Source organism: Bombina bombina, chromosome 4 (genome assembly GCF_027579735.1).
Source record: "Bombina bombina isolate aBomBom1 chromosome 4, aBomBom1.pri, whole genome shotgun sequence".
Lineage (NCBI taxonomy): Eukaryota > Metazoa > Chordata > Amphibia > Anura > Bombinatoridae > Bombina > Bombina bombina.
In genome coordinates this window covers 853902231-853929863 of record NC_069502.1, presented here as the reverse complement: position 1 = coordinate 853929863, position 27633 = coordinate 853902231, and the positions used below count along the sequence as shown (strand labels likewise).

Here is a 27633-nt window from a genome sequence, read left to right as displayed (position 1 = left end):
TTTTTAAAATAAAACCCATTCTCCATTGCTTATTAAAATCTCACTATAGACCATTCAATTATCTTAATTATTTTCTTTCATGATTTGGATAGAACATACCATTTAAAAAAAAAATTCCAATTTACTTCTATTAGCAAATTTCTTCATTATCTTTTAATCCTTTGCTGAAGCAACAGCACTGCACTACTGGCAGCTAGATGAACACATCTAGTTAGCCAATCACAACAGACAAATGTGTGCAGACACCAATCAGCAGCTAGCTCCCACTAGTGTAGGATATGTGCATATTCCTTTTCAACAAGGGATACCAAAAGAACTAAGCACATTTGAAAATAGAAGTGAACTAAAAAGGGTCTTAAAATGGTATGCTCTATCTCACGGGTGTCAAACACAAGGCCCGCGGACCGAATCCGGCCCGCCAGACCTCGTCATGTGGCCCGTGTAGCCGCCGCCGGCCGCCAGCCTTCACCTTTTATTCTCGCTTTTTTTTTTTGACACAAGAAAGCCGCCTCTTCAGCGCATGCGCGGCAGCCTACAAGCCAGAGAACGTCTGCCCTCTAGCGGCGCCGGCCGTTCTACACAGGAAACCTCCACTTTACATGCATTCAGGAAACCTCCACTTGTTTTTATATTGAGCGCATGCCATCCTGTGATGTGACAGATCCAACGGCTGCTTGAACCCTTCTCTCCTGTACTGTAAGTACATATGAGGTATGTGGGGGGGGAGGGGGGGTCTGCTTATTAGGGGGGTCTGCTTATTATTCTGCTTAAAAGTCTGAGCGGTAAACTTTGGATATACTGACCACTTCCGTGTCACTTTACAGTGGTATAGGGACCATAAACTACAATCAAATAACCCAAAAATGTCCAAGAAAAGAAAAGTTAAAAAAAAGTTAATGCCTTGTGTTTGCCATACGTGTAATAAACAGTGTTTGGCAATATTTGTATGTTTAAAAAAAAAAAAATTACTGTCTGTTACCAAAAATCATTTTTCAATAAATTGTACAATTATTGTACATTTGAATATCTACTTGCCATTATTCTGACTATGTTTCTGCTTTCAGAGCTAGTTATTACTTACATTATTACAAAAACCAGTAATAATTGAATGCAGTGACAATAATTTATGATAATAAAGAGTGGACACATAGTCCTACAGATACAACCGGCCCTTTGAGGGTGACCAAACTGCTGATGCGGCCCCCGATGAATTTGAGTTTGACACCCCTGTTCAGTTTACGTACACTCACCTGTGCCCTGTGTGCGTGTGTGATGTGTATGTTCACTAATATGTACACACACCTGTGCCCGGTTTCCCACAGACCCGCCACACACACGCACCTGTGAGGTTTCCCACAGGCACATCTCACACGTACACTCAACTGTGCCCTGCAACCCTCACATTTTGCACACATACACTATCTGTGCCCTGTTTCCAACAGACATGTCACACACATGTGCCCTACATCCATCTCAAGTGTCACACACACACTCACATATGCCCTGATTTCCTCAGACATGTCACACACGTACACTCACATGTGCCTGCCCTACTTCCCAAAGACATGTCACACACGTACACTCACCTGTGCCCTACATCCCAAAGACATGTCACACACAAACACTCACCTGTTCCTTTTCCCACAGACTTGTCACAGTTACACTCACCTGTGCCATGCATCCCTCTCACGTGTCACACATATACAGTCATCTGTGCCCGGCTTCTCTTAAATAATTAACACACCTATACTCACACATGCCCTGCTTTCCTCAGACATGTCACACACGTACACTCACATGTGCCCTGCTTCCCTTAGATATGTCATAAATGTACCTATCCCCTCCTTCCCACAGACATGTCACACACTTACACTCACCTGTGCCCTGCATCCCTCTCACGTGTCACACATATACACTCATGGGTGCAATGATTGAGAAGCGCTAAAAGCTAATGTGGTTCTGTTCTTTCTTATATTAGGTTGTATATGGAATAATTTCCATTGGTTGAAATTAACACTTGATATATGTCTCCTATATTATTAATTAACGATTGTTATATATCATTGATTGCTAAAAGTTAATATATCTGTATACCTGTATACTTTTCTTCTGACGTGATTGATTATATACGATAACTAAGACTAATGAATATCATTAGTATATATCTCCTTATATATGCCTTCTATATATTTATGTCTCTGTTGTTATCAATTTTTAGTAAGTATATATTTGTGTTGGTTACATATAATAACATACAAATTATATAAAATCCATACAATAAAATTGAGTTGTGGCCACAACTCTGCCTTCAATTTGGAGGCATTGAAAAAAAGAGGTAAAGCCATCGGAGGTCCGGTAAGAGGGTATCATAAATTCTTATAAAAGAAAGTCAAATCAATTGTGTGTAATATTACAGATTTATAACAACACATCAACTGAGTAATTTATTAACATCCAAAGACAAATTGATTAATACCACTTCAATACAATTGTATGGAAAGACATATCAATGGGATAATAGCGTTTTCAAAAGCAACAAACTTTTAATCAACACAAATTTTTTAAATCAACATAACGGACCTCCACATTGAAGGCAGCGTTGTGGCCACAACTCAAATTTATTGTATGGATTTTATATCATTTGTATGGTATTATATGTAACCAACACAAATATATACTTAGTAAAGTGTTAGATTTTATGCAACTGTATAGTATTGTTCTTTATATATGATAAAGTGTTAGATTTTATGCAACTGTATAGTATCGTTCTTTATATATGCTAAAAATTGATAACAACAGAGACATAAATATATAGAAGGAATATATAAGGAAATATTTACTAATGATATTCATGTAACTATTCCTATTTTTGTAGTCTTAGTTATCGTATATAATCAATCACGTCAGAAGAAAAGTATACATATATACAGATATATTAACTTTTAGCAATCAATGATATATAACAATAGTTAATTAATAATATAGGAGACATATATCAAGTGTTAATTTCAACCAATGGGAATTATTCCATATACAACATAATATAAAGAAAGAACAGAACCACATTAGCTTTTAGCGCTTCTCAATCATTGCAGCCATGTTATAAACACATTACAGTTATTGGGAGTATTAACTGTTTTCTTTGAGGAGCTTTGTGGATATCCATAATCCACCTAAGACAATCCCAACAATATATTTTTCTACACATATACACTCACCTGTGCCCTGCATCCCTCTATTGTGTCACACATATACATTCACCTGTGCCCTGCATCCCTCTATTGTGTCACACATATACACTCACCTGTGCCCTGCATCCCTCTAATGTGTCACACATATACACTCACCTATGCCCTGCATCCCTCTATTGTGTCACACATATACACTCACCTGTGCCCTGCATCCCTCTATTGTCACCCATATACACTCACCTGTGCCCTGCATCCCCCTATTGTGTCACACATATACACTCACCTGTGCCCTGCATCCCTCTATTGTGTCACACATATACATTCACCTGTGCCCTGCATCCCTCTATTGTGTCACACATATACACTCACCTGTGCCCTGCATCCCTTTATTGTGTCTCACATATACACTCACCTGTGCCCTGCTTTCCTTAGACATGTCACACACGTACACTCACATGTGCCCTGCTTTCCTTAGATATGTCAAACATGTACACTCACCTATCCCCTCCTTCCCACAGACATGTCACACACTTAAACTTACCTGTGCCCTGCATCCCTCTCATGTGTCACACATATACACTCACTTATGCCCTGCATCCCTCAGACACGTCACACACATACACCTACCTGTACTTATATTGTCACATATTTCCTGCTCTGCAGCTTCTGTTATATTTCTTTGCCACTGATCTTCTGTTTGTTCCGTGTTACATGAAATCTTAGCATCATTTTCACCTAAAGAAAAAAAAAAAATCAATCACTCTTTACAATTTCTGTAGTATCTTTTAAAAAAATAGTTAAAAACAAAATGTGAAAATTTGTATAATTGAAGGTAAATACGCCTGAGCCTACATCAGTAGCAGTCACATCAGTAAGAAACATTCCATGTAATGACATCAGCACAACAGTAATATAGAGTTTTGTGAAATTTTTAAAATAAAACCCATTCTCCATTGCTTATTAAAATCTCACTATAGACCATTCAATTATCTTAATTATTTTCTTTCATGATTTGGATAGAACATACCATTTAAAAAAAAAAATTCCAATTTACTTCTATTAGCAAATTTCTTCATTATCTTTTAATCCTTTGCTGAAGCAACAGCACTGCACTACTGGCAGCTAGATGAACACATCTAGTTAGCCAATCACAACAGACAAATGTGTGCAGACACCAATCAGCAGCTAGCTCCCACTAGTGTAGGATATGTGCATATTCCTTTTCAACAAGGGATACCAAAAGAACTAAGCACATTTGAAAATAGAAGTGAACTAAAAAGGGTCTTAAAATGGTATGCTCTATCTCACGGGTGTCAAACACAAGGCCCGCGGACCGAATCCGGCCCGCCAGACCTCGTCATGTGGCCCGTGTAGCCGCCGCCGGCCGCCAGCCTTCACCTTTTATTCTCGCTTTTTTTTTTTGACACAAGAAAGCCGCCTCTTCAGCGCATGCGCGGCAGCCTACAAGCCAGAGAACGTCTGCCCTCTAGCGGCGCCGGCCGTTCTACACAGGAAACCTCCACTTTACATGCATTCAGGAAACCTCCACTTGTTTTTATATTGAGCGCATGCCATCCTGTGATGTGACAGATCCAACGGCTGCTTGAACCCTTCTCTCCTGTACTGTAAGTACATATGAGGTATGTGGGGGGGGAGGGGGGGTCTGCTTATTAGGGGGGTCTGCTTATTATTCTGCTTAAAAGTCTGAGCGGTAAACTTTGGATATACTGACCACTTCCGTGTCACTTTACAGTGGTATAGGGACCATAAACTACAATCAAATAACCCAAAAATGTCCAAGAAAAGAAAAGTTAAAAAAAAGTTAATGCCTTGTGTTTGCCATACGTGTAATAAACAGTGTTTGGCAATATTTGTATGTTTAAAAAAAAAAAAATTACTGTCTGTTACCAAAAATCATTTTTCAATAAATTGTACAATTATTGTACATTTGAATATCTACTTGCCATTATTCTGACTATGTTTCTGCTTTCAGAGCTAGTTATTACTTACATTATTACAAAAAACAGTAATAATTGAATGCAGTGACAATAATTTATGATAATAAAGAGTGGACACATAGTCCTACAGATACAACCGGCCCTTTGAGGGTGACCAAACTGCTGATGCGGCCCCCGATGAATTTGAGTTTGACACCCCTGTTCAGTTTACGTACACTCACCTGTGCCCTGTGTGCGTGTGTGATGTGTATGTTCACTAATATGTACACACACCTGTGCCCGGTTTCCCACAGACCCGCCACACACACGCACCTGTGAGGTTTCCCACAGGCACATCTCACACGTACACTCAACTGTGCCATGCAACCCTCACATTTTGCACACATACACTATCTGTGCCCTGTTTCCAACAGACATGTCACACACATGTGCCCTACATCCATCTCAAGTGTCACACACACACTCACATATGCCCTGATTTCCTCAGACATGTCACACACGTACACTCACATGTGCCTGCCCTACTTCCCAAAGACATGTCACACACGTACACTCACCTGTGCCCTACATCCCAAAGACATGTCACACACAAACACTCACCTGTTCCTTTTCCCACAGACTTGTCACAGTTACACTCACCTGTGCCATGCATCCCTCTCACGTGTCACCATTGGCTTCTCTTAAATATTTAACACACCTATACTCACACATGCCCTGCTTTCCTCAGACATGTCACACACGTACACTCACATGTGCCCTGCTTTCCTTAGATATGTCATAAATGTACCTATCCCCTCCTTCCCACAGACATGTCATACACTCATGGGTGCAATGATTGAGATTCTGTTCTTTCTTATATTATGATGTATATGGAATAATTTCCATTGGTTGAAATTAACACTTAATATATGTCTCCTATATTATTAATTAACTATTGTTATATATCATTGATTGCTAAAAGTTAATATATCTGTATATATGTATACTTTTCTTCTGACGTGATTGATTATATACGATAACTAAGACTACAAAAATAGGAATAGATACATGAATATCATTAGTAAATATTTCCTTATATATTCCTTCTATATATTTATGTCTCTGTTGTTATCAATTTTTAGCAGATATAAAGAACGATACTATACAGTTGCATAAAATCTAACACTTTATCATATATAAAGAACAATACTATACAGTTGCATAAAATCTAACACTTTACTAAGTATATATTTGTGTTGGTTACATATAATAACATACAAATTATATAAAATCCATACAATAAAATTGAGTTGTGGCCACAACTCTGCCTTCAAATTGGAGGCATTGAAAAAAAGGAGGTAAAGCCATCAGAGGTCCGGTAAGAGGGTATCATAAATTCTTATAAAAGAAAGTCAAATCAATTGTGTGTAATATTACGGATTTATAACAACACATAAACTGAGTAATTTATTAACATCCAAAGACAAATTGATTAATACCACTGCAATACAATTGTATGGAAAGATGGGATAATAGCGTTTTCAATAAATATCAATGGGATAATAGCGTTTTCAAAAGCAACAAACTTTTAATCAACACAAATTTTTTAAATCAACATAACAGACCTCCAAATTGAAGGCAGAGTTGTGGCAACAACTCAATTTTATTGTATGGATTTTATATAATTTGTATGTTATTATATGTAACCAACACAAATATATACTTAGTAAAGTGTTAGATTTTATGCAACTGTATAGTATTGTTCTTTATATATGATAAAGTGTTAGATTTTATGCAACTGTATAGTATCGTTCTTTATATATGCTAAAAATTGATAACAACAGAGACATAAATATATAGAAGGAATATATAAGGAAATATTTACTAATGATATTCATGTATCTATTCCTATTTTTGTAGTCTTAGTTATTGTATATAATCAATCACGTCAGAAGAAAAGTATACAGGTATACAGATATATTAACTTTTAGCAATCAATGATATTTAACAATAGTTAATTAATAATATAGGAGACATATATCAAGTGTTAATTTCAACCAATGGGAATTATTCCATAAACAACATAATATAAAGAAAGAACAGAACCACATTAGCTTTCAGCGCTTCTCAATCATTGCACCCATGTTATAAACACATTACAGTTAGTGGGAGTATTAACTGTTTTCTTTGAGGAGCTTTGTGGATATCCATAATCCACCTATGACAATTTTAACAATATATTTTTCTACACATATACACTCACCTGTGCCCTGCATCCTCTATTGTGTCACACATATACACTCACCTGTGCCCTGCATCCCTCTATTGTGTCACACATATACACTCACCTGTGCCCTGCATCCCTCTATTGTGTCACACATATACACTCACCTGTGCCCTGCATCCCTCTAATGCGTCACACATATACACTCACCTGTGCCCTGCATCCCTCTATTGTGTCACACATATACACTCACCTGTGCCCTGCATCCCTCTATTGTCTCACACATATACACTCACCTGTGCCCTGCATCCCTCTATTGTGTCACACATATACACTCACCTGTGCCCTGCATCCCTCTATTGTGTCACACATATACACTCACCTGTGCCCTGCATCCCTCTATTGTGTCACACATATACACTCACATGTGCCCTGCATCCCTTTAGTGTGTCACACATATACACTCACCTGTGCCCTGCATCCCTCTATTGTGTCACACATATACACTCACCTGTGCCCTGCATCCCTCTATTGTCTCACACATATACACTCACATGTGCCCTGCATCCCTTTAGTGTGTCACACATATACACTCACATGTGCCCTGCATCCCTTTAGTGTGTCACACATATACACTCACCTGTGCCCTGCATCCCTCTATTGTGTCACACATATACACTCACCTGTGCCCTGCATCCCTCTATTGTGTCACACATATACATTCACCTGTGCCCTGCATCCCTCTATTGTGTCACACATATACATTCACCTGTGCCCTGTATCCCTCTATTGTGTCACACATATACACTCACCTGTGCCCTGCATCCCTCTATTGTGTCACACATATACACTCACCTGTGCCCTGAATCCCTTTATTGTGTCACACATATACACTCACCTGTGCCCTGTATCCCTTTATTGTGTCACACATATACACTCACCTGTGCCCTGCTTTCCTCAGACATGTCACACACATACACTCACATGTGCCCTGCTTTCCTTAGATATGTCAAACATGTACACTCACCTATCCCCTCCTTCCCACAGACATGTCACACACTTAAACTTACCTGTGCCCTGCATCCCTCTCATGTGTCACACATATACACTCACCTATGCCCTGCATCTCTCAGACACGTCACACACATACACCTACCTGTACTTATATTGTCACATATTTCCTGCTCTGCAGCTTCTGTTATATTTCTTTGCCACTGATCTTCTGTTTGTTCCGTGTTACATGAAATCTTAGCATCATTTTCACCTAAAGAAAAAAAATAATAATAAATAAATCACTCTTTACAATTTCTGTAGTATCTTTTTAAAAATAGTTGAAAACAAAATGTAAAATTTGTATAATTGAAGGTAAATACGCCTGAGCCTACATCAGTAGCAGTCACATCAGTAAGAAACATTCCATGTAATGACATCAGCACAACAGTAAACAGTATTATAGAGTTTTGTGAAATTTTGAAAATAAAACCCATTCTCCATTGCTTATTAAAATCTCACTATAGACCATTCAATTATCTTAATTATTTTCTTTCATTATTTGGATAGAACATACCATTTAAAAAAAATTCCAATTTACTTCTATTAGCAAATTTCTTCATTATCTTTTAATCCTTTGCTGAAGGAACAGCACTGCATTACTGGCAGCTAGATGAACACATCTAGTTAGCCAATCACAACAGACAAATGTGTGCAGACACCAATCAGCAGCTAGCTCCCACTAGTGTAGGATATGTGCATATTCCTTTTCAACAAGGGATACCAAAAGAACGAAGTACATTTGAAAATAGAAGTGAATTAAAAAGGGTCTTAAAATGGTATGCTCTATCTGAATCATGCAAGTTTAATTTGGAGACAGCCAATGATCCATGCACCCAGACAGCGGCCAATAAAAATGTATCTTTTGAATCTTTTATTGTATCTTTATTATATCAAAATGTAGCAAGAAACATTATAACCTTTCACACAGTTTTCTTCTTAATATACTTTTGAACTCTTGAGCTACATGCAGAAATACTGATATGTAAGCTATTTCTATAGGTCAAATGTAGCTATACATCTAATTAGTGTATTATGAGATTTTTACATTGTTCCCTTGTCAGATCAGTCATAAATTTACCTATTGACATAAGAATATCAGACAAGGATAAAATATGACTTACAGGACACATCTGTACTTTTGTGTCTTAGAAATGAGCTAATGATTATGTGTTTCAATGTATGTTTGAAGAGTATATAAACTGGTCATCCTGACGTAATAAATCAGAGCTGTTTTGCAAACCATATCTCTATGTGTGTTCTGTAAGACGGTTCTCCAAGCGCTTGTCATTTAATTTGCAGTGCAATATCAGAGTCCAAAGGAGAAGTGGAAAGCTACAGGTGTTTAAAGGGTCCTGGGTCCTGAAATTAGGCCTCATCAATACCGTTAAGTCTATTCTGTAGTCTGTTCTGTTTGGTCACTATTCTACTAACCCTTACAAATTGACTGAGTGGAAGGGAACTAATTATACATTTAGGATGAAAACTATCAAAATGTAGAATACTATTCCTATCTGTGGGCTTGGTAAACAAATCCATCTTTAAAATGCCCCTTCTCTGTAGACAGCTGTATCCCCAGTCATTCGACCAAAGGGAAAGGAGAAAAGGAATTAATCTAAGGTGCAGAGGTGCCTGAAGTTTATAGAAGAGCAAACTGTCTGAAAAACAGGGAGGGCTGTGGACTCACCGTGTCAAGAAATAACAAAATTTATGCTTACCTGATAAATTTCTTTCTCTTGTGGTGTATCCAGTCCACATGTTCATCCATTACTTGTGGGATATTCTCCTTCCAAACAGGAAGTTGCAAGAGGACACCCACAGCAGAGCTGTCTATATAGCTCCTCCCCTAACTGCCACCCCCAGTCATTCGACCGAAGACAAGCAAGAAAAAGGAGAAACTATAGGGTGCAGTGGTGACTGTAGTTTAAAAATAAAAAACACCTGCCTTAAAGTGACAGGGCGAGCCGTGGACTGGATACACCACAAGAGAAAGAAATTTATCAGGTAAGCATAAATTTTGTTTGCTCTTGTAAGGTGTATCCAGTCCACGGGTTCATCCATTACTTGTGGGATACCAATACCAAAGCTTTAGGACACGGATGAAGGGAGGGACAAGGCAGGAACTTAAACGGAAGGCACCACTGCCTGCAAGACCTTTCTCCCAAAAATAGCTTCCGAGGCAGCAAAAGTATAAAATTTGTAGAATTTAGAAAAAGTATGAAGCGAAGACCAAGTCGCCGCCTTACAAATCTGTTCAACAGAGGCCTCATTTTTAAAAGCCCATGTGGAAGCTACCGCTCTAGTGGAATGAGCTGTAATTCTTTCAGGAGGCTGCTGGCCAGCAGTCTCATAAGCTAAACAGATTATGCTTCTCAGCCAAAAAGAAAGAGAAGATGCCGAAGCCTTTTGGCCTATCCTCTGTCCAGAGTACACAACAAACAATGCAGATGTTTGACGAAAATCCTTAGTAGCTTGTAAATAAAACTTTAAAGCATGAACCACGTCAAGATTGTGTAATAGACGTTCCTTCTTTGAAGAAGGATTAGTACACAGTGACGGAACAACCATCTCCTGATTGCTATTCTTATTAGATACCACCTTAGGAAGAAACCCAAGTTTGGTACGCAAAACTACCTTATCTGCATGGAAGATCAGATAAGGGGAATCACACTGTAAGGCAGATAACTCTGAAACTCTTCGAGCCGAAGAGATAGCTACCAAAAACAGAACTTTCCAAGATAAAAGCTTGATATCTATGGAATGCAGAGGTTCAAACGGAACCCCTTGAAGAACTGTAAGAACTAAATTTAAACTCCATGGCGGAGCAACAGGTTTAAACACAGGCTTGATTCTAACTAAAGCCTGACAAAACGCCTGAACGTCTGGAACATCTGCCAGACGCTTGTGCAGAAGAATAGACAGAGCAGAAATCTGTCCCTTTAAGGAACTAGCTGACAATCCCTTCTCCAATCCGTCTTGGAGAAAGGATAATATCCTAGTAATCCTGACTTTACTCCATGAGTAACCCTTGGATTCACACCAATGAAGATATTTACACCATATCTTATGATAGATTTTCCTGGTGACAGGCTTTCGAGCCTGAATTAAGGTATCAATGACCGACTCGGAGAAACCACGTTTTGATAAAATCAATCGTTCAATCTCCAAGCAGTCAGCCGCAGAGAAATTAGATTTGGTACACATTCTAAGAGGGGGTTCCACCATGGCTTCCAAACATATTGAACAAGGAGTTTCCTCTATGTCAGACATGTTTAACAGACTAGTAATGAGACAAGCAAGCTTGGAAAACACTTTAATAAAGGTGAAACAGCAATTAAACAAAAACGTTACTGTGCCTTTAAGAGAAAAAAACTAGCACTTAAACTGCAACAGTGTAAAAATACAGTCAAGTCTTTGAAATTTTTACAGTGTGTGTAAGGGACTAAAGGAACATTGCACCCACTTGCAAATTGATGATTAACCCCTTAGGCCCCAAACCGGATTGAAAAACGTTAAAAAACGTTAAAAGTCAATTGAGCACCTTGTCACAGCTCTGCTGATGCTCCTACCTGCCCTCAAATACGATTTTGTGCAGAAACAACCCCTTTGAAATGGTCCTCAGATGCCAGAGGACTCCTCTAGGGAAGCTGGATGTCTCAGTCTGAATTAAAACTGCGCAGTTAGAGCGCTAAAATAGGCCCCTCCCACCATGTACTGGATGTCAGAGGGGCCTTAAGAAAATACTCCTATGAGTATCTGACTAGCCATGTGGAAACTAGGCCCCAAATAAAGACTTATCTCCCTCAGAGAAAAAACGTCCTATTTATGAAATCATGTAAACGTTTTGTCACTAAGTAATATGAATATTAACATGAGTATTACCCAGTTTTGTAAGCATGATCCTAGTCGCTGTTAAATCACTGCATCAGGCTTACCTCAAATACACAAGGCTCTGTCAGCATTTTCTAGAACTTATTCATCTCTCTAGAAATAAAAATACTGAACATACCTCAAAGCAGGTAATCTGCAGACCGTTTTCCCATATTCTTCAGTTATGTGTGAGAACAGCAATGGACCTTAGTTACAAACCACTAAGATCATCAAACCTCCAGGCAGAATTCTTCTTCTAATTTCTGCCTGAGAGTAAAACAGTACAACGCCGGTACCGTTTAAAAATAACAAACTCTTAATTGAAGGTAAAACTACACTAAGTCACCACATATCTCTTGATACTTCCTTTCTTGTCGAGAGTTGCAAGAGAATGACTGGGGGTGGCAGTTAGGGGAGGAGCTATATAGACAGCTCTGCTGTGGGTGTCCTCTTGTAACTTCCTGTTGGGAAGGAGAATATCCCACAAGTAATGGATGAACCCGTGGTCTGGATACACCTTACAAGAGAAAAATAAATTTATCAGGTAAGAATAAATTATGTTTTCTTTCTAATGACACGGTGAGTCCACGGATCATCTTAATTACTGTTGGGAACCAATACCCAAGCTAGAGGACACGGATGATAAGGGAGGGACAAGACAGTTAACCTAAACAGAAGGCACCACTGCTTGAAGAACCTTTCTCCCAAAAGAAGCCTCTGCTGAAGCAAAAGTATCAAACTGTGTTAGTTATGAAAAACTGGGGAATGGGTAATTAAGGGATTGTCTATCTTTTAAAACAAAACAAATTCTGGTGATGACTGTCCCTTTAATTTCAATGATCTATCTATGCATATCTAATGATATATAATCAAATCAGTAATGGTCTAAAATAACTGGAAAAATAATCTGAAAAGTTATTATTCTAAAAATGAAAAACATTATTTAATTCGCGATTAATGACTAGTGATTTAATTCAAATCCACCATGGGGTCACCTCATAAATGCTTGAAGTGCAGAAAGGGCCTCAAACTTCTCCAAAACTGCACGCCCCAGGGGGTCACATGCAGTCATCATCAGCAATTGGTATTGTGTGGCTGACAACTACGTATCACCCTCTGCACTTAGGAGGTTAAATGCTGATTTCTGAGTAAAAAGTTTTGTGATGCTAATAAGATGTGATTTCCAAGTAAAATATTTCCCACAGTCAGAACAAGAAAATGCTTTCTCACCTGTGTGAATTTTCTGATGATCAATAAGATATGATTTCCGAGTAAAATATTTCCCACAGTCAGAACATGAAAATTCTTTCTCTCCTTTGTGAATTTTCTGATGCCTAATAAGATCTGATTTCTGAGTAAAACATTTCCCACAGTCAGAACATGAAAATTCTTTCTCTCCTGTGTGAATTTTCTGATGCCTAATAAGATCTGATTTCTGAGTAAAACATTTCCCACAGTCAGAACATAAAAATCCCTTTTCACATGTGTGAAATTTCTGATGCTTAATAAGATTTGATTTCTGAGTAAAAAATTTCCCACAGTCAGAACAAGAAAATGCTTTCTCTCCTGTGTGAATTCTGTGATGAACAATTAGATGTGATTTCTGAGTAAAATATTTCCCACAGTCAGAACAAGAAAATGCTTTCTCACCTGTGTGAACTTTCTGATGATCAATAAGATTTGATTTCCGAGTAAAATATTTCCCACAGTCAGAACATGAAAATTCTTTCTCTCCTTTGTGAATTTTCTGATGCCTAATAAGATCTGATTTCTGAGTAAAACATTTCCCACAGTCAGAACATGAAAATTCTTTCTCTCCTTTGTGAATTTTCTGATGCCTAATAAGATCTGATTTCTGAGTAAAACATTTCCCACAGTCAGAACATAAAAATCCCTTTTCACCTGTGTGAAATTTCTGATGCTTAATAAGATTTGATTTCTGAGTAAAACATTTCCCACAGTCAGAACAAGAAAATGCTTTCTCTCCTGTGTGAATTCTCTGATGAACAATTAGATGTGATTTCTGAGTAAAATATTTCCCACAGTAAGAACATAAAAATTCTTTTTCTCCTGTATGAATTTTCTGATGAACATCAAGATTTGTTTTATGGTTAAAACATTCCCCACATATAGAACAGGACAATAGCTTTTCTCCTGTATGAATTTTAAGATGTTTAAGAAGATGTGATTTCTTAAGAAAACTTTTCCCACATTCAGAACATACATTTCCCAAGTGGCTTCTTTGATTTTGAAGAAGATGTAAAGAAGCATCTGCACCCTGATCATGACTTGGATTATTGCAGTTTGTGAATTCACCTGTCAATAAGAAACACAATGGGAGTATTGTTATTAATTATCTAATTATTTAATAATGAGATCATATAAACGGTTCTGATTTAGTCGGTCCCCTACACTTGTAGAAGATACTGTGACCACTAGACCTTTTCACAGCTTCTATGCTAAGGCTTAAGGGCAGTTTACTGTACATAAGGGACTATTTCTAAGAATTCACATTTAGTCAAAGACCAAACTAAATAGAAATTAATGTTGTTTTTCTACCTAATGTATCTAGTCCTTTTAAAATTGTATTCACAGAAACTTTTAGTAATACAGTTATTTCAGCCCATAAACTAATCTTTATAACTACAGCTTGTGTGCTTGTAGTTAAATGAAAGATGACTCTAGAACAACAAAAACAAAGAAAATGGCCCCAGGTGGTGTAGTATATCTAAGCAATATATAAATGCTTTAACAGAGAGAAGAATTTAATTCATGTGTTATCTACACCTTCTGGAATAATCAGCAGCTCCCCAGCCAAATGTGTTACTCATGCAATTCTGTTATACCATATAGATGATGAGGATTATTTAGCTGAAAAGGCTTAAAGACCCCAATATAGCTAAACCAAAAGCATATCAACTTGTGACAAATCTCCAAAATAACATCAAACCACACAGTTAATGAGTTTACTTAAAGATCATTAAGAGCATTTACCTCACTGGAAAAGGTGTTAAGTTTAAAAGTGCTTTAATATGAAACATGAGTGCTTATTGTTTATGTGCGCAAAACATTCAGTTTTATTGTTTAAGAATGTTGCATTTATGCCATATTTTATTTACTTGTAATGAAGCCCAGATTATCACTTTATATAAAAAGTAATATATACTGTAATATGTAAAATAAACTATATTAGTGAACATACACATCACACACGTACACTCACCTGTGCCCTGTATGTGTGTGTGATGTGTATGTTCACTAATATGTACACACACCTGTGCCCGGTTTCCCACAAACCCGCCACACACACGCACCTGTGACGTTTCCCACAGGCACATCTCACACGTACACTCAACTGTGCCATGCAACCCTCACATTTTGCACACATACACTATCTGTGCCCTGTTTCCAATAGACATGTCACACACATGTGCCCTACATCCATCTCAAGTGTCACACACACACACACACTCACATTTGCCCTGATTTCCTCAGACATGTCACACACGTACACTCACATGTGCCTGCCCTACTTCCCAAAGACATGTCACACACGTACACTCACCTGTGCTCTACATCCCAAAGACATGTCACACACAAACACTCACCTGTTCCTTTTCCCACAGACTTGTCACAGTTACACTCACCTGTGCCATGCATCCCTCTCACGTGTCACCATTGGCTTCTCTTAAATATTTAACACACCTATACTCACACATGCCCTGCTTTCCTCAGACATGTCACACACGTACACTCACATGTGCCCTGCTTTCCTTAGATATGTCATAAATGTACCTATCCCCTCCTTCCCACAGACATGTCACACACTTACACTCACTTGTGCCCTGCATCCCTCTCACGTGTCACACATATACACTCATGGGTGCAATGATTGAAAAGCGCTAAAAGCTAATGTGGTTCTGTTCTTTCTTATATTAGGTTGTATATGGAATAATTTCCATTGGTTAAAATTAACACTTGATATATGTCTCCTATATTATTAATTAACTATTGTTATATATCATTGATTGCTAAAAGTTAATATATCTGTATACCTGTATACTTTTCTTCTGATGTGATTGATTATATACATATACTAAGACTAAAAAAATAGGAATAGATACATGAATATCATTAGTATATATCTCCTTATATATGCCTTCTATATATTTATGTCTCTGTTGTTATCAATTTTTAGTAAGTATATATTTGTGTTGGTTACATGTAATAACATACAAATTATATAAAATCCATACAATAAAATTGAGTTGTGGCCACAACTCTGCCTTCAATTTGGAGGCATTGAAAAAAAGGAGGTAAAGCCATCGGAGGTCCGGTAAGAGGGTATCATATATTCTTATAAAAGAAAGTCAAATCAATTGTGTGTAATATTACGGATTTATAACAACACATCAACTGAGTAATTTATTAACATCCAAAGACAAATTGATTAATACCACTGCAATACAATTGTATGGAAATATGGGATAATAGCGTTTTCAATAAATATCAATGGGATAATAGCGTTTTCAAAAGCAACAAACTTTTAATCAACACAAATTTTTTAAATCAACATAACGGACCTCCAAATTGAAGGCAGAGTTGTGGCAACAACTCAATTTTATTGTATGGATTTTATATCATTTGTATGTTATTATATGTAACCAACACAAATATATACTTAGTAAAGTGTTAGATTTTATGCAACTGTATAGTAGTGTTCTTTATATATGATAAAGTGTTAGATTTTATGCAACTGTATAGTATCATTCTTTATATATGCTAAAAATTGATAACAACAGACACATAAATATATAGAAGGAATATATAAGGAAATATTTACTAATGATATTCATGTATCTATTCCTATTTTTTTAGTCTTAGTATACGTATTTAATCAATCATGTCAGAAGAAAAGTATACAGGTATACAGATATATTAACTTTTAACAATCAAAGATATATAACAATAGTTAATTAATAATATAGGAGACATATATCAAGTGTTAATTTCAACCAATGGGAATTATTCCATATACAACATAATATAAAGAAAGAACAGAACCACATTAGCTTTCAGCGCTTCTCAATCATTGCACCCATGTTATAAACACATTACAGTTATTGGGAGTATTAACTGTTTTCTTTGAGGAGCTTTGTGGATATCCATAATCCACCTAAGACAATCCCAACAATATATTTTTCTACACATATACACTCACCTGTGCCCTGCATCCCTCTATTGTGTCACACATATACACTCACCTGTGCCCTGCATCCCTCTAATGTGTCACACATATACACTCACCTGTGCCCTGCATCCCTCTGTGTCACACATATACACTCACCTGTGCCCTGCATCCCTCTATTTTGTGTCACACATATACACTCACCTGTGCCCTTCATCCCTCTAATGTGTCACACATATACACTCACCTGTGCCCTGCATCCCTCTATTGTGTCACACATACACACTCACCTGTGCCCTGCATCCCTCTATTGTGTCACACATATACACTCACCTGTGCCCTGCATCCCTCTATTGTGTCACACATATACACTCACCTGTGCCCTGCATCCCTTTATTGTGTCACACATATACACTCACCTGTGCCCTGCACCCCTCTATTGTGTCACACATATACACTCACCTGTGCCCTGCATCCCTCTATTGTGTCACACATATACACTCACCTGTGCCCTGCATCCCTTTAGTGTGTCACACATATACACTCACCTGTGCCCTGCATCCCTTTAGTGTGTCACACATATACACTCACCTGTGCCCTGCATCCCTTTATTGTATCACACATATACACTCACCTGTGCCCTGCATCCCTTTATTGTATCACACATATACACTTACATGTGCCCTGTATCCCTTTATTGTATCACACATATACACTCACCTGTGCCCTGCATCCCTTTATTGTATCACACATATACACTTACATGTGCCCTGCTTTCCTTAGAAATGTCAAACATGTACACTCACCTATTCCCTTCTTCCCACAGACATGTCAGACACTTAAACTTACCTGTGCCCTGCACCCCTCTCATGTGTCACACATATACACTCACCTATGCCCTGCATCCCTCTATTGTGTCACACATATACACTTACCTGTGCCCTGCATCCCTCTATTGTGTCACACATATACACTCACCTGTGCCCTGCATCCCTCTATTGTCTCACACATATACACTCACCTGTGCCCTGCATCCCTCTCATGTGTCACACATATACACTCACCTATGCCCTGCATCTCTCAGACACGTCACACACATACACCTACCTGTACTTATATTGTCACATATTTCCTGCTCTGCAGCTTCTGTTATATTTCTTTGCCACTGATCTTCTGTTTGTTCCGTGTTACATGAAATCTTAGCATCATTTTCACCTGAAGAAAAAAAAAGAATAAATAAATCACTCTTTACAATTTCTGTAGTATCTTTTTAAAAAATAGTTGAAAACAAAATGTGAAAATGTTTATAATTGAAGGTAAATACGCCTGAGCCTACATCAGTAGCAGTCACATCAGTAAGAAACATTCCATGTAATGACATCAGCACAACAGTAAACAGTATTATAGGGTTTTGTGAAAATAAAACCCATTCTCCATTGCTTATTAAAATATCACTATAGACCATTCAATTATCTTAATTATTTTCTTTCATGATTTGGATAGAACATACCATTTAAACAAACTTTCCAATTTACTTCTATTAGCAAATTTGCTTCATTATCTTTTAATCCTTTGCTGAAGGAACAGCACTGCACTACTGGCAGCTAGATGAACACATCTAGTTAGCCAATCACAACAGGCAAATGTGTGCAGACACCAATCAGCAGCTAGTTCCCACTAGTGTAGGATATGTGCATATTCCTTTTCAACAAGGGATACCAAAAGAACGAAGCACATTTGAAAATAGAAGTGAATTAAAAAGGGTCTTAAAATGGTATGCTCTATCTGAATCATGCAAGTTTAATTTGGAGACAGCCAACGATCCATGCACCCAAACAGGCAGGTGAATAAATGCAGAATTTATTGCTTCACAGCAAAAACAATCACAGCTGTGACACAAGTAACGGCATATATTGAAAAAGACAGGCAGCTAAGGTCAAACGGGTTTCATATGTTACAACGTTACTTTCTCAATGACCATATAATCACCCATAATACACTGCTAACTTTTATACACTGGCTAAAACTCCTCCCATATACTAATGGTCAAATCACAATGTTATGGGTAATAAAGCAGATGAATATGGGTGATTTAAAGGGATATGTAATAATGCACTACAAACACACCATTACAATAATATTCGTATATTGTATATTTATATAAAGAGTAAATACAACAACATTATATTCTTATATGTATTTCTAATACAGTGAATTAAACAATATTCCTACGGAAACAAAAAAACATAATACATATGTCAATTTCCCCACCATCATATTTTACTGAGTGTTATTGTGTGCAAACTAAAATCCAAGATTTAAAGTGACAGCGAGATTTATTATTGATCTACAAAAAGTTTAACATCCCATTCTGAATTCAAGCCGGTAGGCATTCTAGTATCCACTTGAAATATCCAGAAAACTTCTCTTATACTGAGAATTACTCCTCTATTACCCCCTCTGGGATGTCTGGGAATCAGCTGGATACCCTGGAATGTCAACAGGGAACTATCAGAGCTGTGCTATCTCCTGAAATGCAGGGAAATGGGAGTAGTGGACTCCGGGTCTTCAATTGAACGTAAATGTTCTAAAAAGCGATCCTTTAGGGCCCGTGTAATTTGTCCTATATACTGCCTATAGCACCCCCTACAGGTCAGAAGATAAATGACATAACATAAGTTGCAAGTTATATGTTCCTGTATCTGAAAACTTTTCTTATTTGCAGTTCACACAAAACTAGTACCAAAAGAAGCATAAGAACAAGATTTACACCTCCTACTCCCACACTTAAAAAACCCAGGTTTAATAGATAGCCAATTTTCCTTTTTTGCCTGCTGCCTGCTGTCTGGGTGCATCGATCGTTGGCTGTCTTTGATTTGTTGATGCGGTGGTGGAACGCTCCGTTTATTGCACCAGTACCACGCCGACAGTGGTGTACACGTCATTGTGAGGTCAAGAGGGGGTGTTTTCCTTAGGCGAAGATCACTGCGGTTTGCCGCTACTACCACACTGTGAGTGTCAGAGCAATTCCCTGAAGTTTGTTTGTATCAAGTTTAATTTGGACTTTCCTATCCCTTTAACTGCTGAGCTATTTCATACCCTTGTGCTGAAGCGTTTTTCAGTCTTTTGCTTTAATTATATTTAGAATTCAGCCCTACATAAGTTATATCTCAATCACCCCTAATAACAGGTGAGTTATCATATATGTGTTTTATTGGGTTGTGCGTAGTAGAACTAAAAGGGAGACACATCACACACATACACTTACCTGTGCCCTGTCTCGCAGAGACATTTAACACAGGTAAGTACACTCACCTGTGCCTGGTTTCCCACAGACACATCACACATGTACACTCACCTGTGTCCTGCGTCCCTTACATGTCACACACGTATACTCACCTTTGCCATGTGTCCCTCAGACACGTGACACACGTACACTCACCTGTGCCATGTGTCCCTCAGATACGTGACACACGTACACTCACCTGTGTCCTGCATCCCTTACATGTCAGATATAAACTCACCTGTGCCATGTGTCCCTTACATGTCACACACGTACACTCACCTGTGTCCTGCATCCTTTACATGTCACACACGTACACTCACCTGTGCCATGTTTTCCTCAGACACATGACACGTACGCTCACCTGTATCCTGTGTCCCTTACACGTCACACATGTACACTCACCTGTGCCCTGTGACCCTCAGACACATGTACACTCACCTGTGTCCTGCATCCCTTACATGTCAGATATGAACTCACCTGTGTCCTGCGTCCCTTACATGTCACACACGTATACTCACCTGTGCCATGTGTCCCTCAGACACGTGACACACGTACACTAGCCTGTGCCATGTGTCCCTCAGACACGTGACACACGTACACTCACCTGTGTCCTGCATCCCTTACATGTCACACACGTATACTCACCTGTGCCATGTGTCCCTCAGACACGTGACACACGTACACTAGCCTGTGCCATGTGTCCCTCAGACACGTGACACACGTACACTCACCTGTGTCCTGCATCCCTTACATGTCAGATATAAACTCACCTGTGCCATGTGTCCCTTACATGTCACACACGTACACTCACCTGTGTCCTGCATACTTTACATGTCCTTTACATGTCATTACAATTTATATAGAAATAAGTGAACACTTGGCTCTCTGATGCCTTGGCTCTTTGTGCCCTTTGCTTCTAAGTGCCCTGTGTTACAAGTGCCGAGTTAAGAACTGGAGTTGTATCCATGACACTACCACCTAGAATGCTCTACTAACAACATGAAGCACTGTTCTAACCCTCCATCTCATCTCTCTACAGGTATGCATCTCTCCTGCTTCCTTTATCTGCCTGGTTGCCCCTCTGTATCCCTTTAATTTGCTAAATTACACTGGTATGCATCTCTCCTGCTTCCTTTATCTGCCTGGTTGCCCCTCTGTATCCCTTTAATTTGCTAAATTACACTGGTATGCATCTCTCCTGCTTCCTTTATCTGCCTGGTTGCCCCTCTGTATCCCTTTAATTTGCTAAATTACACTGGTATGCATCTCTCCTGCTTCCTTCATCTGCCTGGTTGCCCCTCTGTATCCCTTTAATTTGCTAAATTACACTGGTATGCATCTCTCCTGCTTCCTTTATCTACCTGGTTGCCCCTCTGTATCCCTTTAATTTGCTAAATTACACTGGTATGCATCTCTCCTGCTTCCTTTATCTGCCTGGTTGCCCCTCTGTATCCCTTTAATTTGCTAAATTACACTGGTATGCATCTCTCCTGCTTCCTTTATCTGCCTGGTTGCCCCTCTGTATCCCTTTAATTTGCTAAATTACACTGGTATGCATCTCTCCTGCTGTCTGGATTTATGATTTTTTGTTAGATTTGTTATCAGTTCCTTTGTACAATATCTGTGTGCTTCCCAACCATTTGTCTTCCCCCAATCTAATTTGCAAGTGTGTATAACTCCAGTCTCCTAACTAGTCTGCCTGTGCACAGCTGTCCTGATTCAAATCATTACAATTTATATAGAAATCTCTCTGATGCCTTGGCTCTTTGTGCCCTGTGTTACAAGTGCCAAGTTAAGAACTGGAGTTAGAAACTGGAGGGGGAAACTGCTGTCCCACTAACAGGTAAAACTTACTAACTATACACCTGCACAATGCTTTCCATGTATTTTCTGCTATTTCTCTCTGCCCTTTTCCTAAAAATCACTGCACTTCCCTGTAGCAACAATAACCCACACACTATCCTTATCTCACCCTCCCTTCTCTCATCCCCTATGCTCTCCTCTCATGAACTACTTTGTCTCCTTAGAAATACTTCCCCATCTAACTCTCCTGTGTCTAATCATACCCGCTCCTACAAGTCCCCCTCTCACCTTCTGTCACTCACACTCCTCCTACTGCTTGCTGCTGGTGACATCTCTCCTAACCCTGGCCCTGCAGCAATAACCACACTTTTACACTCTCACTCAGTCCCCCACTGCAAAAACTTTAGGTCACGCAATCCTAACAATCTCATCTCTATTAACACACAGCGCTTATCCCCTCTCTTTTCTTGTGCTCGCTGGAATGCACGCTCTATCTGTAACAAACTCACAACTGTTCATGACCTTTTTATTTCTAATGCTTTCAATCTTCTAGCAATTACTGAAACCTGGTTATCATCTTCTGACACTGCTTCCATTGCTGCTCTCACGCACGGTGGTTTCCACTTTAGCCACACACCTAGGCCAGGTGATAGACATGGTGGCGGTGTTGGAATCTTACTCTCCCCCTCCTGCTCCTTTCAGCACCTGCAGCCTCATCCATCTCTCTCCTTTTCCTCCTTTGAAGTTCACTGCATCCGACTATTCTCCCCCCTCTCCCTCAGGGTGGTAGTTATCTATCCCCCCCCTGGACCAACCTCCCAATTCCTTGATAACTTCGCTGCCTGGCTTTCTCACTTTCTCTCTACAAATACACCTGCTTTAATCCTGGGGGACTTCAACATCCCCATTGATAACCCATCTGCCCCTGCTGCCTCTAAACTTCTCTCACTCACAAACTCCTTTGGTCTCTCACAATCCACCATATTCCCTACTCACCGCGACGGACACTCTATTGATCTAGTATTCTCCTACCTCTGCTCTCCCTCTGACGCCACCTGTCTCCCATTTCCCATCTCAGACCACCATCTGCTCACCTTTAAGCTTAATATACAGGCTAAACCTACTTCTCCCCCTCACACCCGCACCTGTAGAAATCTGCACACTGTGGATCCTCTACAACTCTCCAACCTTATTCAAAAACACCTCCCCCACACTTCCACAATATCCTGCCCTGACCTTGCTACAACCCACTATAACAATACTCTCTCCTCAGCACTGGACACTTTCGCTCCTCCCCAAATACTCAAAACCCCACGTCGTCAGCTCCAACCTTGGCACTCCAACCAAACACGCTACCTGCAAAAATGCTCCCGTGCTGCTGAACGTGCCTGGAGGAAATCCCGCTCTGAATCAGATTTCCTTCACTATAAGTTCATTCTTTATTCTTACTCCTCTGCCCTTCACTTAGCCAAGCAAACCTACTTCTCTTCTCTTATATCTACTCACTCCACAAACCCTAAACGTCTCTTCTCCATTTTCAACTCTCTCCTTTACCCACCTTCACCACTCCCTTCATCTGCCTTTAGTGCTCAAGACCTGGCAGACTACTTTTTCAACAAAACAATTACTATCCGAAGTAATATCCCAACACAAGTCTGCAACCTTCCATCTCCGCCCCCGGCAACCCCCCTCCACCACTCTCAGCACCTTCCCCCCTACCTCTGAGAATGAAGTGAGTTCCCTATTGTCTTCCTCACACCTCACTACCTGCCCACTTGACCCTATCCCTTCACATCTAATACCGTCTCTGTCTTCTACCCTCACTCCAGCTCTTACTCACATATTTAACCTATCCCTTACTACCGGTTCATTCCCATCTTCCTTCAAACATGCAAAGGTCACCCCCATCCTCAAAAAACCCTCCCTCGACCCCAATTCTCCTGCAAACTACCGCCCCATATCACTGCTTCCGCTAGCTTCAAAAGTCCTGGAAAAACTAGTCTTCGATCACTTCTTGTCCTCCAACTCACTGCTTGACCCCTTACAATCTGGCTTCCGTTCCCAACACTCAACTGAGACTGCCCTCACCAAAGTTACTAATGATCTTCTTTCTGCTAAAAAAAAATGGCCACTACTCAATACTTATCTTACTTGATCTGTCCAATGCCTTTGACACAGTTGGCCATCCCCTTCTCCTACGCTCTCTGACACAGCCCTTTCCTGGATCCACTCTTATCTCTCTAATAGGTCCTTTTCTGTCTCCTTTGCTGGTGGCGACTCCTCTCCATTGCCTCTGTCTGTTGGAGTACCTCAAGGCTCTGTTCTGGGTCCCCTACTCTTCTCTATTTATACATCCTCACTGGGAAAACTTATCAGTAGCTATGGCTTCAACTACCACCTCTATGCTGATGATACCCAGATCTACCTATCCGCCCCTTCACTCTCTCCTTCTGTCCTTGCTCACATCGGTGTCTGCTTATCTGGCCTCTCACCACCTAAAAATCAATATGTCCAAGACTGAGCTCCTTCTAATCCCCCCCTCTAATTCTACCCCGGTTCCTAACTTTTCAATCACTGTTGGTGATCACCCCAAGTCCGTGTCCTAGGAGTTACACTTGACTTCAATCTGTCCTTCATTCCCCACATCCAATTGCTCTCTTCCTCCTGTCGCAACCATCTACGCAATATCTCCAAAATCCATCCATTTCTGAGTGCTGAAACTACTAAACAGCTAATCCACTCCCTGGTAATCTCCCGACTTGACTACTGTAATAACCTAACTGGCCTCCCTCTCTCCTGCCTCTCCCCTCTTCAATCCATCCTAAATGCCTCTGCTAGGCTAATCCACCTCTCCCGACACTCTGTATCTGCTGCACCTCTCTGCGAGTCCCTTCACTGGCTACCCATCCACAGCAGAATTAAATTCAAAATTCTCATCCTGACCTACAAAGCCCTTACCAACGTAGCCCCCCCCTACCTGTCCTCACTCATCAAGAAATATACCCCAGCCCGCCCCCTAAGATCCAACAATGACCTGCTCCTTGCATCTTCTACCATCACCTCCTCCCATGCCAGGCTACAGGACTTCTCTCGTGCAGCACCAACCATCTGGAATGCACTTCCCAGAGCTGTTAGACTTTCCCCTAACCTTTCCTCCTTTAAATGCTCCCTAAAGACCTTTCTGTTCATGGAAGCCTATCTCTAAATCAGTAAAAAATTAATTCTACCTGCCTAACTGCTGCCCCATCTAACTCCACACTAACATCATTCTCACCTTTGCAGTCCCCACCTCCTGTTTCTCACCCTCCTACCATCTAGATTGTAAGTTCCCACGGGAACAGGGCCCTCAATTCCCCCTGTATTTGTTTTGTTAAACTTTGGTGTGTTCTATATTGTATTGTACTGTACTTTTATCTTTGTACCCATGGACAGCGCTGCGGAATCTGTTGGCGCTTTATAAATAAAGAATAATACTAATAATAATGTCACACACGTACACTCACCTGTGCCATGTTTTCCTCAGACACATGACACGTACGCTCTCACCTGTATCCTGTGTCCCTTACACGTCACACATGTACACTCACATGTGCCCTGTGACCCTCAGACACATGTACACTCACCTGTGTCCTGCATCCCTTAAATGACAGATATGAACTCACCTGTGTCCTGCGTCCCTTACATGTCACACACGTACACTAACCTGTGCCATGTGTCCCTCAGACACGTGACACACGTACACTCACCTGTGTCCTGCATCCCTTACATGTCACACACGTATACTCACCTGTGCCATGTGTCCCTCAGACACGTGACACACGTACACTAACCTGTGCCATGTGTCCCTCAGACACGTGACACATGTACACTCACCTGTGTCCTGCATCCCTTACATGTCAGATATAAACTCACCTGTGCCATGTGTCCCTTACATGTCACACATGTACACTCACCTGTGTCCTGCATCCTTTACATGTCACACACGTACACTCACCTGTGCCATGTTTTCCTCAGACACATGACACGTACGCTCACCTGTATCCTATGTCCCTTACACGTCACACATGTACACTCACCTGTGTCCTGCATCCCTTACATGTCAGATATGAACTCACCTGTGCCATGTGTCCCTTACATGTCACACATGTACACTCACCTGTGCCCTGTGACCCTCAGACACGTGACACATGTACACTCACCTGTGTCCTGCATCCCTTACATGTCAGATATGAACTCACCTGTGCCATGTGTCCCTTACATGCCCCAGATGTACACTCACCTGTGCCCTGTGACCCTCAAGACACGTGACACATGTACACTCACCTGTGTCCTGCATCCCTTACATGTCAGATATGAACTCACCTGTGCCATGTGTCCCTTAAATGTCACACACATACACTCACCTGTATCCTGCGTCCCTTACACGTCACACATGTACACTCACCTGTTCCATGTTTTCCTCAGACACATGACACACGTACACTCACCTGTATCCTGTACCCCTCAGTCACATCACACATGTGCACTCACCTGTGCCCTGTATCCCTCAGTCACATCACACACGTACACTCACCTGTGCCCTGTATCCCTCAGACACATCACACACGTACACTCACCTGTGCCCTGTATCCCTCAGACACATCACACACGTACACTCACCTGTGCCCTGTATCCCTCAGACACATCACACACGTACACTCACCTGTGCCCTGTATCCCTCAGACACATCACACACGTACACTCACCTGTGCCCTGTATCCCTCAGACACATCACACATGTACACTCACCTGTGCCCTGTATCCCTCAGACACATCACACACGTACACTCACCTGTGCCCTGTATACTTCAGACACATCACCCATGTACACTCACCTGTGCACTGCACCCCTCAGACACATCATACACGTACACTCACCTGTGCCCTGTATCCCTCAGACACATCACACATGTACACTCACCTGTGCCCTGTATCCCTCAGACACATCACACACGTACACTCACCTGTGCCCTGTATCCCTTAGACACATCACACATGTACACTCACCTGTGCCCTGTATCCCTCAGACACATCACACATGTACA

General features: G+C 40.2%; 1 protein-coding gene across 1 annotated transcript in view; it reads right to left on the bottom strand.

Moving 5' to 3' along the window:
* Positions 1-8285: 8285 nt before the first annotated feature.
* The window catches only part of LOC128657295 (gastrula zinc finger protein XlCGF66.1-like), a 54471-nt gene continuing 35123 nt past the window's right edge, over positions 8286-27633 (bottom strand). Inside the window, exons 6-7 of the mRNA XM_053711583.1 lie at positions 18568-18675; positions 8286-8616 (exon numbers count right to left, since the gene is read on the bottom strand). Coding sequence (XP_053567558.1) covers positions 8462-8616; positions 18568-18675 — 263 coding nt within the window. The 3' untranslated portion in view covers positions 8286-8461. The remainder of the gene's footprint in view (positions 8617-18567; positions 18676-27633) is intronic.